Genomic DNA, 17,291 nt, shown 5'->3' on the forward strand with positions numbered 1-17,291 from the left:
AATTTAGAAAGAATACAGAGATTCACCCTAGTAAAGATTAAATTAGGGATTTAAGACTTTTCTTCTTAACATGCCACACTGCAGCACTGCTGAAACCTTTTTATCCCCAGTAGAAACTTAAGTCCTAGTGGGAAAGATGAGGATTCTGTTTGTTAAAAGTATTTAAGCATATAAAACTCAAAATAAAAAAAGCAGAATCAAAAGGAAAAAAGCAAAAGAAAACCCATGCTTAATTCTAAAATAGGTGAAAGAAGTAATGAAGGCGATTAACAACATATTTAAAAAACCAACTTTCTGCAATAAAATTTAATGACATTTTAATGTCAGCAATGCATCTGCGTGATTATAGCTTAACAGCTCTCCAAGAAAGGAATAACTCCAAACTCAAGATTTCTTTTTCTTGTATCTTAAGAAAACCGTCACAAAATAATAATCAAACATCTAAATATCTCTCCCCAACTCATTTAAGGTCCAACAGTTAAAAGAAGAACAATTCCTATATAAGTCAATTAAAACATAACACACTGATTAAAAAAAAAAAACCTGTCATTCCTCCGGTCATTTGACATGAGCTGCAGAATTGCTACAACAGTGAAGAAACCTTAAGTTTGCAAGTTTATCCCTTTTTTATTATTTAGGTGTCTTCAAAGTGACTTAAAAACTTAGAAACCACTAGAAATTTCATGCTGGAGCTATTTATATTCAAGGAGGTATATATTCAAGGAGATTAGACACCATTAAACTGACATAAAATTAACTTTAAAGTCTGCTATTTTGTTGTATTATGAGAATTGGTGGATTATCCATTACTGTTAACTTCTAGCCCCCAATCAATCTACCATACTTATTTTCTTCTGCAGCTAATGTAGTGCAGAAAGAGACCAGGTTTAACAAGATAAACAACTGAATGAACATGAGTTTAAACACAGAAATATTATTTAATAAAAAAGACCTGTCTAAATTCAGGACCTGAAGTTAACCTGAAAAATTCTTAAAAAAGATAAATTGAATGTAGTAAATTCTTCGATTGCAGCCTTGAATAACAAGTGGATTTTTGTACCGCTTATCCAATAATCAGCAACATTAGAAAGACCTGTGCAGTTAAAAAGCGACAGATTTGGAATTATTTAAAAATGTTGACATAAAGATGCAAGTTCTAGCAATTAGCTCTGGGATCAGAAAGAATAGTTCAAATTTATCTCTAGATTAAATCTTGGAAAGAAAGTTTTCATGGGCATTTTGTTTAGTTTTTAAACCAATTAGTTGAGAAAGAACAGAAATAATGTGAGACCACACCCGTGTAAGCCAATCACCAACACCAGAGGGGAGTTCTGTGACCCCCTGAATGCAGGGGAATTGTACCTGCTGGCCTTCACGTGGCTTCGATAGCCATTTCGTGCCACTCTTGTCACCGGGCCGAGAGAATGGTATAATCTGTTCCTGTTGGATTCCATTATAAATTGTATATATTACTTTTACTCACACAATCATCATCAATAACCTAGAACAGCATAATAATTTCTTTGTGTAATACAGCTTTCTAAATCCTACAAAAGGATAGTATGTGATTGCTCCTCTTTCTTTTTTTAAAGCATACAGCATAAATTTCAAATTATTTTTTTCTTCTACTATTGACTATAAATACTTAAAGGTGTTTATTAGTTCGAACCATATATTTATATACATTCACTTTCACAAATCTGCTAAAATAATTAAAGAGGTATTTATAACCAAACACTATCAAAGCCTGAAAAATACTTAAAATATCCTTTTGTTCATATTCCAGTTCTTGGATTCCACTTTAAATATGATACCTGGATTTATATAACAATAAATTTTTATTGTATGCCCCTATAAAGACAGCTAAAAGCAATGTGACCTATAAACTTAAAAGTAATGTGGCTTAGGGCTTCCCTGGTGGCACAGTGGTTGAGAGTCCGCCTGCTGATGTAGGGGACACGGGTTCGTGCCCTGGTCCGGGAGGATCCCACATGCCGCGGAGCGGCTGGGCCCGTGAGCCATGGCCACTGATCCTGCGCGTCCGGAGCCTGTGCTACGCAACGGGAGAGGCCACAACAGTGAGGCCCGCGTACCGCAAAAAAAAAAAAAAAAAAGTAATGTGGCTTAAACACCTTATTTTCCTTTCTTTTATATAAAATCCAAGAAAACTACCAAAAGAGATGAACTGAGTAATAAATAAGGCAGTCTTCTATTTCCACATCAATTAAAATGAATACATGATAAAGCCAATAAATGATAAAAATGGTATGAGTTAATATTCATCCAAAATGGCATGTGATACTTAACAAAGGAAATAAACACACACACACACACACACACACGTAGAAACACTGTTACTTCTTTGCCTAGGAAAAGCCAAAAGTAGCACTGTTGATAAATGATATTTAAAACAGAAAGTATTATTTTAGCAACTTAAGGGGCAACATATTTGATGTCTATTTTCGAAGTTCACTATCCACAGGTAGCATTTTAAATCCTAGTTCTTTATTCACTTTTTAATATTTCATGTCTGAGTCTTGCTGGGCAGCATTAATTTGCTCTCAAAATGTCCCAAGAGCCACTGATTTAAACTTGGCACAAGCACAGTACATGCTTTTGGCTGCAAATATCTGCAAAGCAAAACTTCTGTCAAAAGAAAAATACTGTTTTGAGATGTGAAGGTTAATACTGTTAAATACCATCTTCATAAGTAACCTGCTGGGATAAGAACAGATTATTTAACACAACACCATTCTGGTTACTCGCTCATAACTCATGCGATTTGAGGAACAATTCTGTTCATCAATGTTTCTTACCTAAATACAGTACACTCTGAAATCAACATCTGATGATATTATGTTCTTATTAGAGGGAAAGAACTAATAAGACAATTTGTACAGACAGCAAGCCAGAGGCAACTCTTGTGTTTTTCCTGTTTCAGGCAAACCCAAATAAAGAGATTGAAAGAAAAAGTTGAAAGAGAAATAATATGTAAAAACAAATTGTTAAAAATCCCCCAAAACAAAGAGAACAAAACTTAGGAACACTGACAATTAGAGTAGAAAGGTTCAAAAGTAGTTTGAAATATTAGATTTGCAAGTAAAATCTTAATCACATAATGGTGAGAAATCTTTATTAAGTTTCAAGAACAAGGATCTAATTTTCCAGTTACATCATGAAATTAACCGATTCAAGTATGTATAGTTCAATTTCAAATATATAGTTAGTATAATTGTTTTCTATTAAAAAGTGACTGACAGGGAGTTAGGTAACTGAATATATTCAACTTCATCAATTTTAACATGACATTCAAAATTCAATCTAATCTTGTTGCTTAGAAACTTAGATTGCTTAGTTTATATACAAAAGGGAGCAATTATTTTGCTCATGATTCAAGTATCTTAATATGACAATGGCAGAATGGAAATGGTCAAAGACAGTAAAATTCTAATGGATATTTTTTAAATAACAATTATTTACACTGTTTGACTACATTTTTAGAAAAATCTTATTTTGGAAGATCAATATGGCGTATTTGCCACAAGCAGATGACAGATCTTACAGCTTAAAGCATCAAGGAAAAGAAAACAGAACATGACTTACATTATTTCAGTACAAATCTGTGTGCTTTGTGCAAACTTTGAATTAATGACAATTTAAATTCAAACTTTTAGCTGCTTTACTTACAGTATAATTTAAAATTTACTAAGTCATTTTGCTCTTGACAAATTAACTGAGAATGAATGAAGTTGACCACTCCACTAAATGCCTTAAAATTACTTAAATGAACCATAATTTAAGGAAATAATTTTTTTTGTACACATATGTAGGTAAGCTGTGATTGGTTATTATTAAGTTACAATTTAAAATGTACTAAAATTCAAATATATGTGTCAAGCCTCCAAATAAACATGTCTTTACTAGATAACACTAAATTCCAGGCTTAAATATTAACTTTTTTTTTTTTTTTTTTGCCACCAGCAGGAAGCCTAAAATAGTCCCTTGGAGATATGTGATAAATATTATGTCTTTAAATTCACATTATCATATACTTTAAGACAGACAAAATAAACTCAAAATAGTTTAAATGGGCAATTTTTCTTACCTTTCAAAAGCAGGCCATGAAGTCTCTTCACTTAGTTCAGAGCCATCACTGCTACCTAAAATCAAAAGTTATCTTATTTTTTAAACATCGTAATTAGGGTTTGGATGTTGTCTTTTAAAAATAAATACTCTAACGGTGCTTATAAAGTGACAGTCACATTATTTGTGGGTGAACATCCACATATCAAGTCTTCATTCTAATATCATGTGCTTGATTTATTTTGCAATATATTAGAATAGAGTTGACAAGACTACCCAAAATAACAAAATAGCATAAAACATTTTTGCATGTATAGTTACAGCTTAAATTCATTAGTAAACACTTTTCCTACCACCAGAGAATGTACATAAGCACAAAATTTTTCCTTATTAGGTTTGCCATAATTTAAGACCAATATAATTATGCATTTCTTACAGGTTCATGGTATACTACTTCCCTTTGTACTTTTTAAAAAACCCATTACTACCCTAAGGATAAAAAAGCTTAATGACGTTCAATTTTTGCCTTTGGGGGCAAGGCAGAAGAGGATAGAATCCTTAAATTCAGGGGGAAAAAAAAAAAAAAGGTGCCATAACAATGTAAAAGTTTCTCTTAAGAGACCCAGAATATCAGTTAAAATAGAAAGTTTTAAATTAGCTTAATCTGAGGGGAAAGAATTTGGAGAGTCCAAAACAGCTTAGGTTGATTTAAAAGTTATTTTAAAGATAATACTGGCTCTCAATAAAATCAATAATTAATATGTCCCTTATGTATCAAGTTGAATCGTCTATCAGACTTTCACAACCAGGGTTCTGTGAGAGGCTCAAACTTGACTACTATAAGGAACCCATTAAATGTGATGGAATAACACCTCTTCCATGCATTTAGAATGGCATGAGTATATGTCCCATTCTTTGAAGAACTGAGTAACAGTCACTGAAGTAATTTTCTGGTTGTGTGGTTCAGATAAGAAACGGAAGTAATCTGCTGTTGGCAGTGGGGTCTTGTAGGTTATCTTTTGATGTAGAATTATGTGATAAAGACTGAAAATTTAAGCATAGTTAGTATGACTTATTTGTAGAAAATAAAAGTTTCTTCCAGAAGCATGAAGTTCAGAGTGGATACACCTCCTTTAGCTGGGCAAGACTACTTTAGGTTACCTAGGACATACGCACCATGTTAAAAAACGTTAGAGGCCATAGTCCCAAGCACTGGTTAATTTCTCCAGAGTACTTTCTCAAAGCCTCCAAGGGATATATTAATATTGTATGTAAAAGTTACAGCTGAGGAAAAAACCTTTTTGTGATTATGAATTGCGTGTGTGTATTAACAACTACCATCTATGGTTATAGACTTTCTCTTCAGAATGTCTTAAAGCAAACACCCTGGAAGGTAATGCCTATGTCTAATGTTTTTAATTTATAAACAAAGATGTAACAATCTCTACTGTTTATCTCCTTAGCCTTGGAATAATTAAACAATAAATACAAAGGCAAAAATTGAATTAGCCTCTTCTTGTTCTAAAAGACAGGTCTCTAAACTAAGACACTAACTGTAATGGAATGAAATAACTAGATAACTATCTTGTGGTAACAAAAAGAACATCTATGGAAAGTAAAAGCCACAAATAGAGAATAATAATCATTATAATACTTATGATAAGTATTACAGAAAAGCCAAATGTTCTGTACTGAATTGAGAGCTGTAATTTTTAAAATTACTATTTTTGGCTTAAAGTGACAGGCTAAATTCCATAAGTGTAACACATTTTTAATTGGAAAAAGGTTCTTCCTCTCTTTTTTGCAAAATTATTCTGTGTATCATTTTTTCAGATTGAGGTTGATATTTACATATAGGCAATTCACAGTATTAACAGAGACGTATTTCAAGAGGCCAACTTGTCTTCTGTTTTGTAAATTTTGTCATCATTTAATCATTTGTATTTATAAAAAGGGGAATATTGGAATAAAACTGCTGAATGGAGCATTCCAGCTCCAAAGCAATTTCACTTTCAGGGTTTGAAACTCTCAAGCGTTAAAGGAAGTCAACATGTTCAAGAAAATGAACTCCTACATTTCTTTCTATTGACTGTTCATCAATATTGAAACGATCATATTAATTATAATAGGCTTAGCCTTTGAGAAACCTGGCAATTAATCACAGAAGAAGACATTTTCCTCCATTATTGCTTTTTAAAAATAAAAATAACACTGTATGGAGATTTCCTAACTCCAAACATCCAAAGAAATAATGCTCATCTAGAAGGTTCAGAAAATAAATAAAAGTTTAGGAAGTAAAACCAAACAAATTCCTCTCTTAATCTCACATCCTTTTCCAGTCCCAATTTTCTGCTCCCACTCCATAATAGCTATCCCTATTTTCTTACCTCTCATTCTCCAATCTCCAAGCTTTGCCCATACTACTCTATAAAGCAAATCTTGTCAAGGTCACCAAGTGACTTTTTTTTGTTTCTTTTACATCTTTATTGGAGCATAATTGCTTTACAATGTAGTGTTAGTTTCTGCTGTATAACAAAGAGAATCAGCTATATGTATACATATATCCCAATATCCCCTCCCTCTTGCGTCTTCCTCCCACCCTCCCTATCCCACCCCTCTAGGTGGTAAAAGCACCTAGCTGATCTCCCTGTGCTATGCAGCTGTTTCCCACTAGCTATCTATTTTACATTTGGTACTGTATATATGTCAATGCCACTCTTTCACTTTGTCCCAGCTTCTCCCCCGGCCCCGTGTCCTCAAGCCCATTCTCTACGTCTGTGTGCGTCTTTATTCCTGTCCTGCCACTAGGTTCTTCAGAATCATTTTTTTTCTTTTAGATTCCATATATACGCGTTAGCATAAGATATTTGTTTTTCTCTTTCTGACTTACTTCACTCCGTATGACAGACTCTAGGTCCATCCATCCACCCCACTACAAATAACTCAATTTCGTTTCTTTTTATGGCTGAGTAATATTCCATTGTACATATGTGCCGCATCGTCTTTATCCATTCATCTGTTGATGGACATTTAGGGTGCTTCCATGTCCTGGCTATTTATTGTAATTAATGCTGCAGTGAACATTGTGTGACATGTCTCCTCCTGAATTACAGTTTTCTCCGGGTATATACCCAGTAGTGGGATTGCTGAGTCATATGGTAGCTCTATTTTTAGTTTTTTAAGGAACCTCCATACTGTTCTCCATAGTGGCTCATCAGTTTACATTCTCACCAACAGTGCAAGAGGGTTCCCTTTTCTCCACACCCTCTCCAGCATTTGTTTCTAGATTTTTTGATGATGGCCATTCTGACCGGTGTGAGATGATATCTCACTGTAGTTTTGATTTGTTATTTCTCTAATGATTAATGATGTTGAGCATTCTTTCATGTATTTGTTGGCACTCTGTATATCTTCTTTGGAGAAATGTCTATTTAGCTCTTCTGTCCATTTTTGGATTGGGTTGTTTGTTTTTTTGTTATTGAGCTGCATGAGCTACTTGTATATTTTGGAGATTAATCCTGTCAGTTGCTTTGTTTGAAAATATTTTCTCCCACTCTGAGGGTTGTCTTTTTGTCTAGTTTATGGTTTCCTTTGCTGTGCAAAAGCTTTTAAGTTTCATTAGGACCCATTTGTTTACTTTTGTTTCTTTTTCCATTACTCTAGGAGGTGGGTCAAAAAGGATCTTGCTGTGATTTATGTCAGAGTGTTCTGCCTGTTTTCCTCTAAGAGTTTTGTAGTGTCTGGCTTTAGATTTAGGTCTTTAATCCTTTTTGAGTTTATTTTTGTGTACGGTGTTAGGAAGTGTTCTAAATTCATTCTTTTACATGTAGCTGTCCAGTTTTCCCAGCACTACTTATTGAAGAGGCTGTCTTTTCTCCACTGTATATTCTTGCTTCCTTTGTCAAAGATAAGGTGACCACAGGTGTGTGGGTTTTCTATCTCTGGCTTTCTATCCTGTTCCATTGATCTATATTTCTGTTTTTGTGCCAGTACCATACTGTCTTGATTACTGTAGTTTTGTAGTATAGTCTGAAGTGAGGGAGGCTGATTCCTCCAGCTCCGTTTTTCTTTCTCAAGATTGCTTTGGCTATTTGGGGTCTTTTTTGTCTCCATACGAATTGTAAAATTTTTTGTTCTAGTTCTGTGAAAAATGCCATTGGTAGTTTGATTGCTAAACAGATTTTTTTTTTTTTTTTTTTTTTTTTTTTAGCGGTACGTGGGCCTCTCACTGTTGTGGCCTCTCCCGTCACGGAGCACAGGCTCAGTGGTCATGGCTCACGGGCCCAGCCGCTCCGTGGCATGTGGGATCTTCCCGGACCGGGGCACGAACCCGTGTCCCCTGCATCGGCAGGCAGACTCTCAACCACTGCGCCACCAGGGAAGGCCCCCATTGGTAGTTTGATAGGGATTGCATTGAATCTGTAGATTGCTTTGGGTAGTATAGTCATTTTCACAATGTTGATTCTTCCAATCCAAGAACATGGTGCATCTCTCCATCTGTTTGTATCGCCTTTGATTTCTTTCATCAGTGTCTTACAGTTTTCTGCATACAGGTCTTTTCTCTCCTTAGGTCAGTTTATTCCTAGGTACTTTATTCTTTTTGTTCCAATGGTAAATGGGAGTGTTTCCTTAATTTTTCTTTCTGATTTTTTGTTGTTAGTGTATAGGAATGCAAGAGATTTCTGTGCATTACTTTTCTATCCTGCTACTTAACCAAATTCATTGATTAGCTCTAGTAGTTTTCTGGTGGTATCTTTAGGATCCTCTGTGTATAGTATCATGTCATCTGCAAACAGTGACAGCTTTACTTCTTTTTTTCCGATTTGGATTCCTTTTATTTCTTTTTCTTCTCTGATTGCTGTGGCTAAAGCTTTGAAAACTCAGTTGAATAACAGTGGAGAGAGTGGGCACCCTTGTCTTGTTCCTGATCTTAGAGGAAATGGTTTCGGTTTTTCACCACTCAGAATGATGTTGGCTGTGGGTCTGTCATATATGGCCTTTATTACGTTGAGGTAGGTTCCCTCTATGCCCAATTTCTGGAGAGTTTTTATCATAAATGGGTGTTGAATTTTGTCAAAAGCTTTTTCTGCATCTATTGAGATGATCATATGGTTTTTATCCTTCAGTTTGTTAATATGGTGTATCACATTGACTGATTTGCATATATTAAAGAATCCTTGCATTCCTGGGAAAAACCCCACTTGATCATGGTGTATGATCCTTTAAATGTGCTGTTGGATTCTGTTTGCTAGTATATCGTTGAGGATTTTTGCACCTATGTTCATCAGTGACACTGGCCTGTAGTTTTCTTTTTTTGTGACATCTTTGTCTGGTTTTGGTATCAGGGTGATGGTGGCCTCATAGAACGGGTTTGGGAGTGTTCCTCCCTGTGCTATATTTTGGAAGAGTTTGAGAAGGACAGGTGTTAGCTCTTCTCTAAATGTTTGATAGAATTCACCTGTGAAGCCACCTGTCCTGGGCTTTTGTTTGTTGGAAGACTTTTAATCACAGTTTCAATTTCAGTGCTTGTGATTGGTCTGTTCATGTTTTCTATTTCTTCCTGGTTCAGTCTTGGAGGGTTGTACTTTTCTAAGAATTTGTCCATTTCTTCCAGGTGATCCATTTTATTGGCATATAGCTCTCTGTAGTAGTCTGTCATGATCCTTTGCATTTCTGCAGTGTCAGTTGTTACTTTTCCTTTTTCATTTCTAATTCTGTTGATTTATGTCTTCTCCTTTTTCCTGATGAGTCTGGCTAATGGTTTATCAATTTTAGCTTCTTAAAGAACCAGCTTTTAGTTTTATTGATCTTTGCTATTGTTTTCTTTGTTTCTTTTTCATTTACTTCTGATCTGACCTTTATGATTTCTTTCCTTCTGCTAACTTTGGGGTTCTTTTATTCTTCTCTCTCTAATTGCTTTAGATGTAAGGTTAGGTTGTTTATTTGAGATTTTTCTTGTTTCTTGAGGTAGGATTGTACAGCTATAAACTTCCCTCTTAGAACTACTTTTGCTGTATCCCATAGGTTTTGGGTCATCGTGTTTTCATTGTCATTTGTTTCTAGGTATTTTTTGATTTCCTCTTTGATTTCTTCACTGATCTCCTGGTTATTTAGTAGTGTATTGTTTAGCCTCCATGGGTTTGTACTTTTTAGTTTTTTTCCTGTAATTTAGTTTTTTTTCCTGCTATCCAGTCTCATAGCACTGGGGGCAGAAAAGGTAGTTGATATGATTTCAATTTTCTTAAATTTACCGAGGCTTGATTTGTGACCCAAGATATGATCTATTCTGGAGAATGTTCCATGAGTACTTGAGGAGAAAGTGTATTCTATTATTTTTGGATGGACTGTCCTATAAATATCAATTAAGTCCATCTGGTCTACTGTGTCATTTAAAGCTTGTGTTTCCTTATTTATTTTCATTTTGGATGAGCTGTGCATTGGTGTAAGCAGGGTGTTAAAGTCCCCTACTGTGATTGTTACTGTCAATTTCCCCTTTTATGGCCGTTAGCAGTTGCCTCATGTATTTAGGTGCTCCTATGTTGGGTGCACAAATATTTACAATTGTTACATTATCTTCTTGGATGGATCCCTTGATCATTATGTAGTGTCCTTCTTTGTCTCTTGTAATAGTCTTTATTTTAAAGTCTATTTTGTCTGATATGAGTATAGCTACTCCCAGCTTTCTTTTGATTTCCATTTGCATGGATTATCTTTCTCCATCCCCTCACTCTCAGTCTGTATGTGTCCTTAGGTCTGAAGTGGGTCTCTTGTAGACAGCATATATATGGATCTTATTTTTGTATCCATTCAGCCAGTCTGTGTCTTTTGGTTGGAGCATTTAATCCATTCACATTTAAGGTAATTATCGATATGTAAGTATGTTCCTATTACATAATTATTGATATGTATGTATGTTCATATCACCATTTTCTTAACTGTTTTGCTTTCGTTTTTATTGGTCTGTTCCTTCTCTTGTGTTTCCTGCCCAGAGAAGTTCCTTTAGCATTTGTTGTAAAGCTGGTTTGGTGGTGCTGAATTCTCTTAGCTTTTGCTTGTCTGTAAAGGTTTTAATTTCTCTGTCGAATCTGAATGAGAGTCTTGCTGGGTAGACTAATCTTGGTTGTAGGTTTTCCTCCTTCATCACTTTAAATAGGTCCTGCCACTCCCTTCTGGCTTGCAGAGTTTCTGCTGAAAGATCAGCTGTTAACCATACGGGAATTCTTTTGTATGTTGTTTGTTGCTTTTCCCTTGCTGCTTTTAATATTTTTTCTTTGTATTTAATTTTTGATAGTTTGATTAATATGTGTCTCGGCATGTTTCTCCTTGGGTTTATCCTGTATGGGACTCTCTGAGCTTCCCGGACTTGACTATTTCCCTTCCCATGTTTGGGAAGTTTTTGACTACAATCTCTTCAAATATTTTCTCAGACCCTTTGTTTTTCTCTTCTTCTGGGACCCGTATCATTTGAATGTTGGTGCGTTTAATGTTGTCCCAGAAGTCTCTGGGACTGTCCTCAATTCTTTTCCTTCTTTTTTCTTTATTCTGCTCTGTGGTTGTTATTTCCACTATTCTATCTTCCAGGTCACTTATCCGTTTTTCTGCCTCAGTTACTCTGCACCGATTCCTTCTAGAGTATCTTTAATTTCACTTATTGTGTCGTTCATCACTGTTTGTCTGCTCTTTAGTTCTTCTAGGTCCTCGTTAAACATTTCTTGTATTTTCTCCATTGTATTTCTGAGATTTTGGATCATTTTTACGATCATCACTCTGAATTCGTTTTCAGGTAGGCTGCCTATTTCCTCTTCATTTATTTGGTGTGGTGGGTTTTTACCTTGCTCCTTCATCTGCTGCATATTTCTCTGTCTTCTCATTTTGTTTAGCTTATTGTGTTCGGGGTCTCCTTTTCGTTGCCTGCAGGTTCGTTTTTCTTCTTATTTCTGGTGTCTTCCCCCAGTGGGTTAGGTTGGTTCAGGGGCCTGTGTAGGCTTCCTGGCTGGGGGGACTGGTGCCTGTGTTCTGGTGGGTAGGGCTAGATCTTGTCCCTCTGGTGGGCAGGGCTGAGTCCGGTGGTGTGTTTTGGGGTGTCTGTGAACTTAGTATGACTTTAGGCAGCCTGTCTGCTAATGGGTGTGGTTGTGTTCCTGTCTTGCTAGTTGTTTGGCATGGGGCCTCCAGCACTGGAGCTCGCTGGCTGTTGGGTGGAGTTGGGTCTTAGGGTTGAGCTGGAGATCTCTAGGAGAGCTCTTGCCAATTAATATTACATGGGGCCTGGAGGTCTCTGGTGGTCCGACGTCCTGGACTTGGCTCTCCCACCTCCGAGGCTCAGGCCCGACACCTGGCTGGAGCACCAAGCCCCAAAACCCCGGTTCTTCTCTCTTGGTAACACTAGTATGATAACGATGTTGACAACGACAACTGCTTTATGGTGCTTACGGTGCCTGAATGGGGGGGGGGGGCGACCACATTTGTGGCAGTGAGACCTCAGGCTAAACTGAACCTTCTGAGAGAACATCCGAAGGATGTCAGTGCAATGAACTGGGTTCTGACTGCAGACTGTCGATGCTTTGGAGGAGGCTAAATAAAAGTCAGGACATGTTAGAGAAAATTGTTTCTTTTTCTTTGTAACATCAAGTAAATCTTGCAGTGGCTCTGGGAGTGTTGTTACCCTTTGGGATCATTGAAGGGTTGTACTTGAGAATCAGATCTTTCAATACTTGCACCTGTTGAAAATCTGCCACAAGCTTTTCAGACATTCAAACCAAGGAACCCACTCTTGAAAGCTACGTCATCATCACGCTCACCCTGGCTGATGTGTCTTCGACGTTGCTGGTGCCCCACCCCCCCACCATCTGAGGCACCCAGTGACGTCGATCTTGCCAAATCCAGTGATCAACTCCCATTCTCACCTTACTTCTCTTCTGTGCACTTTATATTGATACATTCAACACTTCCTGCCCTTCAGAGACACCTCCTCTACTGGGCTTTTGTGATACCACACTGTTTTTTTCCTTTGAAGTTTCCTTTGATGGCCCACCATTAAAAAAAGAAAATTTTTTTTTTAAATCACACTTCCAAATGTTAGAATGTCTTCTCTTATTCATATACATTCTCTCCCTAGGTGACCTCATCCAGTCTCATGGCTTGAAATACTATAAATATGCTAATTCTTATACGTGTCTCTACAAACCTGACCTCACCCCATTAAGCGCCAGATTCATACATTCAATTACCTACCTGACAACTCAATATGGACCAAACATGTCCAAAACAGAATTCTTAATTCCCCAAACCTAGTCATCCTTGACAAATACCTCGACATTTACAAATGGCTGCTCTTCTAGTGTTCTCTGCCTTGGTAACAGCACCACCATCTAACTAGTTGCTTAATCTACAAAACCGGGAGTCATACTTGATCTGCCCTTTTCCTCATTCCCACATTCCAACTACATGCAGTAACCAATTCAATCAGCACAGGTTCTCTTCTCACCATTCCTCAAATGCCTCCCCCTTTGACGTCAAACCATCAAGCACTTTTCAAACAATTACGAATTATTAACTTCAGTAGCTACTAGTAGTATCATCTCATTATCTACTTTGCTACTTAGCTTTTATCAATTTTTTTCTACTTGTAGTAGGGTTAATTACTCATTCCCAGCTGAGTTTTATTAAAAATCTTATTTTTCATTAAGTTGGAACCCTCTCAGAGAATTATTTCTCACCTATTGATATTCCACTAGAAAGAGTAGAGCTTTCAGCTTGGCCTCGAGATGGTGCATGGGGCTCCATGACGCTATCATCTAATAGATGTCTTGGCCCTGCATTTGGGAACGTTGCACTCTTAAACTCTGCTGTGTTCATTTTATGAATGAAACTGGAAACAAAGAGAAATATTTTTCATATCTTTTATTACTGTTACTAATTCAGGATATAAAAGATACTCTTATATAAAGATTCAGGATATAAAAGATTTACCTGCTATCCTGAACTTACTTCCGAACTCTCATACTAATGAACACACAGATTTTATCATGAGAGCCTCAAACTAACAGTTTAGGGAAAGCTTTTTAGGAAACTAGGCCATATCTTCCTATGTAACAGAGAATACTTTAATTTTATCTTGATTCTTGGGTACATTAAAAATTGTTTTCACATTCACTTTTGGAAAATAGCTATTAAATTTTCACAAAAATCATGGCAAAGGTGAACCTTGGGCTCCATTTTGAGAAAACAATCTTGCAAAGCTAAACAAAAAATCAGTTTCCCTTTCTTTATATTTAGGAATAAAAAGAACAATTTTTATAGGCTTCATTTACAGTGACTTATTTGGGTTAAGATAAGTGATCACTCTTGATACTTATGATAATTTAAAATGAAAATGGTATATTGCTTTCCTGATTTTATTTATGATGATGATCTGTAATGTTCGTTTCTCTCCCCCAGATGTGAAGGCACTGTTGGAAAAAGCTCATTTCCAAATTAAGGTAAAGGAAGAAATAAATGTCTTTATGCAAACAAGATATTTTACTAAATCAGAAAAAGACTACTGTTACACAAATAAAACTATGCAAGGACACTATTTTCTGTCCAACTAGTAAAATAAATAGAAAAGAAAGCCAACTTAAAAAAAAACATAAAAATTTGGAAGATAAAATTAAAAATGCTGACTTATAACCCAAGCTATGGCACTTCCTATGTCCATGTGGAATCAGGTTCCGAGGGGATGGTGGTGTCTGTGGTAGCAAGGCTCCTTCAGCTGCCACACTTTTTCTTCCACTTTGTGGAGATGCTCCTACTTCAGGACCTAAGGGTTAAATTAAAAAAGAGAGAGAGAGAGACACAGACATAGACACAGACACAGACACAGACATAGACACACACACACAGGGAGAGGGAGAGGGAGAGGGAGAGGGAGAGAAATTGTTACATGGTTTAAAAAAATTGTTTTATTTGTAATCCTTTGATATGAAATATAAAATGTGGTTTAAATTTTAATATTTATTCTATTTAATAGACTGAACAAGAGAAATATTTATTTTCTGAATCTTAAAACACAAACCTCAATACATACAATATCCATTCATTTCTATCTATTTTACTTGCACTAAGTAGCCAGTATAAATATCCTCCCCATTTACAGAAGAAGCAGCAGAATTAGAAGAGAAGGGGTAAGGATCTCATATCACAGATGAAACCTGGACTAAACACTCAGGTCTTCTGAATCCTAGTTCAGTGCTCATTTTATTTTACACATTACTTCTTCACTCTTACTTTCAGCTTCTTCTTAGATAAAAAATGTGTAGGGTAGGTAGGTCAAGCATTCAAGTTAGAATTTAAATCTATATTGACACTGTTCAAGCTTATGGGAATTAAAAAAGTGGAACTCAAAAATGTACAGATTTGCAAAGTATCACTTTAAGAATGAAAAGAAAAGCAAACTTAAACAGATTTAGACTGAAATGATTTCCTCTGCTTGGAATACTCTTCCCCCAAGACACTGTCATGGCTTTGTTCCCTCACTTCCTTCATACCTCATTAGATGGGTCTCCAAATATTTTTAGAATATACAATAATATAAAGCTTAGTGCCAAGGTCTATTTTAGAATTTTAAAAAAGGTTATTACTTATGAATTCTTAAAAAATAAATAATTCTCTTCAATTTTATATTTTTGATTATGTGTGGTATACATATAAATCCCCATTGTAATGCAACAGATAAAAATTAAGGGACTAACACTATTTTTTAATACTTTCAGTACTTGGTCCAGTATTAGAGTGAAATTAAAAAAAAAAATTAAGCCACTAAAATTGACTCTTATAATTATTCAAATTAGAATTTCCCACTTAGACCACAGAAATTTCTAATGTAATCAAGCCTTGTTGCCTAGGACAGTGTATTCTTAACTAAGAAAAAGAGTCGATATTCATAAACACTATTTTCTGTTGGTTATATCTATTTTTCTTGATTAGTTGGCATATTTATTTATAAATTTATTTGTACGTATTTATTTGTACAAACTACAAGTAAGGAGTTTTTGATTAAACAAGAAAACCAACAGGAAAACGGACATATTTTAATACCAAAAAGAAAACTGTGCATGCAGAATAAAATGTGCTAAGTGTTTATTCACTTTGGAGTATATTCTTTCTTATTAGGTTATCTGGTTTATTACCCGGTAATGAGAGAAAGCTGCACTAACCTACTAAATCCTCCCTGGAAGCAGCAGAACGTGGTGTGCTTGTCCCTGGTTCTATCTTTAATGAAAGCCTGAATTTCAAAAAGAAACAAAGCACATAAAATGATTAATATTTGACAAAATAATATTAAAATCATGTATTTTCTACCAAAAACCTTAAAACATTTTTATAAAATAATCTCAGCTATATATTTTTCTTCAAGAGCAATCTTTAATTAAGTCTCCTTTCTCTTTCATACAAAGCTGATCTTACGGTGATTCCAGGATACATTAGGGAGGGAAAAAAACATCAAAAACTCATATTTAAAATCAGAGAAATCTCCCCAAACGACCCCAGTGTTGCCAAACAATTCAACACATTTAAAGATATTTGATGAATGACTAAAAGGTGATTTAACTTGAGGTTATATTGATACTTGACAATTAAATTCAGTAACTTTCACATATATTATTAAATATATTATACAAATTCTTTCTAGAATCTTTACTGGGTGGGCTAATGGCCTCTGTAACACTGAAAATTTACAAAACACCTTATTTAAAAGTAACCATCCAAAAAAAACAACCAACTCAACTTATCAAAAGAAAGATCTATCTACACAAATGAAAAGGTTATTTACAAAATCCAGGATAAATCCCTTTCCTAAGTCAAAGTTTGTTAGTTGGTACTTAAGTTCCATTTAGGATAAAATATCAGTTTTGAGTTCCATGGCAAAAAGAGATTATAATTCCTATCAGTGGAAACTCTTTCAGGAAATAGGATACTAAAGCAGTTGTAGAAAATATTTTGATGTAGTCCATGAAATACACTTTGGTGTACTCTGTATTATTATTAAGTGTTTGTCTGGAAATTAATAAAGACTTTTTATTTTTTAGCGTTCACCAACCGGAAATGGACAATGAAACCACGCAATACAAATGATATTATACATGATATTATAATGATAAATCTATTATAGGTTCTTAACTTGTATTTCTTTAATATCCTAAAGAAGAAATTATACATAATTGTAT

General features: G+C 35.3%; 1 protein-coding gene across 8 annotated transcripts in view; it reads right to left on the minus strand.

Moving 5' to 3' along the window:
* Positions 1-17,291, minus strand: part of RALGPS2 (Ral GEF with PH domain and SH3 binding motif 2) — a 162,729-nt gene that overhangs the window by 19,431 nt on the left and 126,007 nt on the right. For 5 of the 8 annotated variants that reach the window (XR_016394999.1, XM_089921253.1, XM_089921202.1 and 2 more), the window contains 5 exons: positions 16,281-16,348; positions 14,749-14,884; positions 13,803-13,954; positions 4,106-4,160; positions 1,363-1,440 (listed from right to left, as the gene is read on the minus strand). Coding sequence is in view for 7 of the 8 variants with exons in the window: in XM_089921253.1 (XP_089777379.1) it covers positions 1,363-1,440; positions 4,106-4,160; positions 13,803-13,954; positions 14,749-14,884; positions 16,281-16,348 (489 nt within the window). In the remaining variant the exon portion in view is untranslated. The other 3 variants (XM_089921129.1, XM_022556638.3, XM_089921288.1) reach the window with 2 other exon arrangements.

This window comes from Delphinapterus leucas, chromosome 1, assembly GCF_059928025.1.
Source record: "Delphinapterus leucas isolate spDelLeu-1000000601 "Yukka" chromosome 1, BTC_Dleu_Yukka2, whole genome shotgun sequence".
Lineage (NCBI taxonomy): Eukaryota > Metazoa > Chordata > Mammalia > Artiodactyla > Monodontidae > Delphinapterus > Delphinapterus leucas.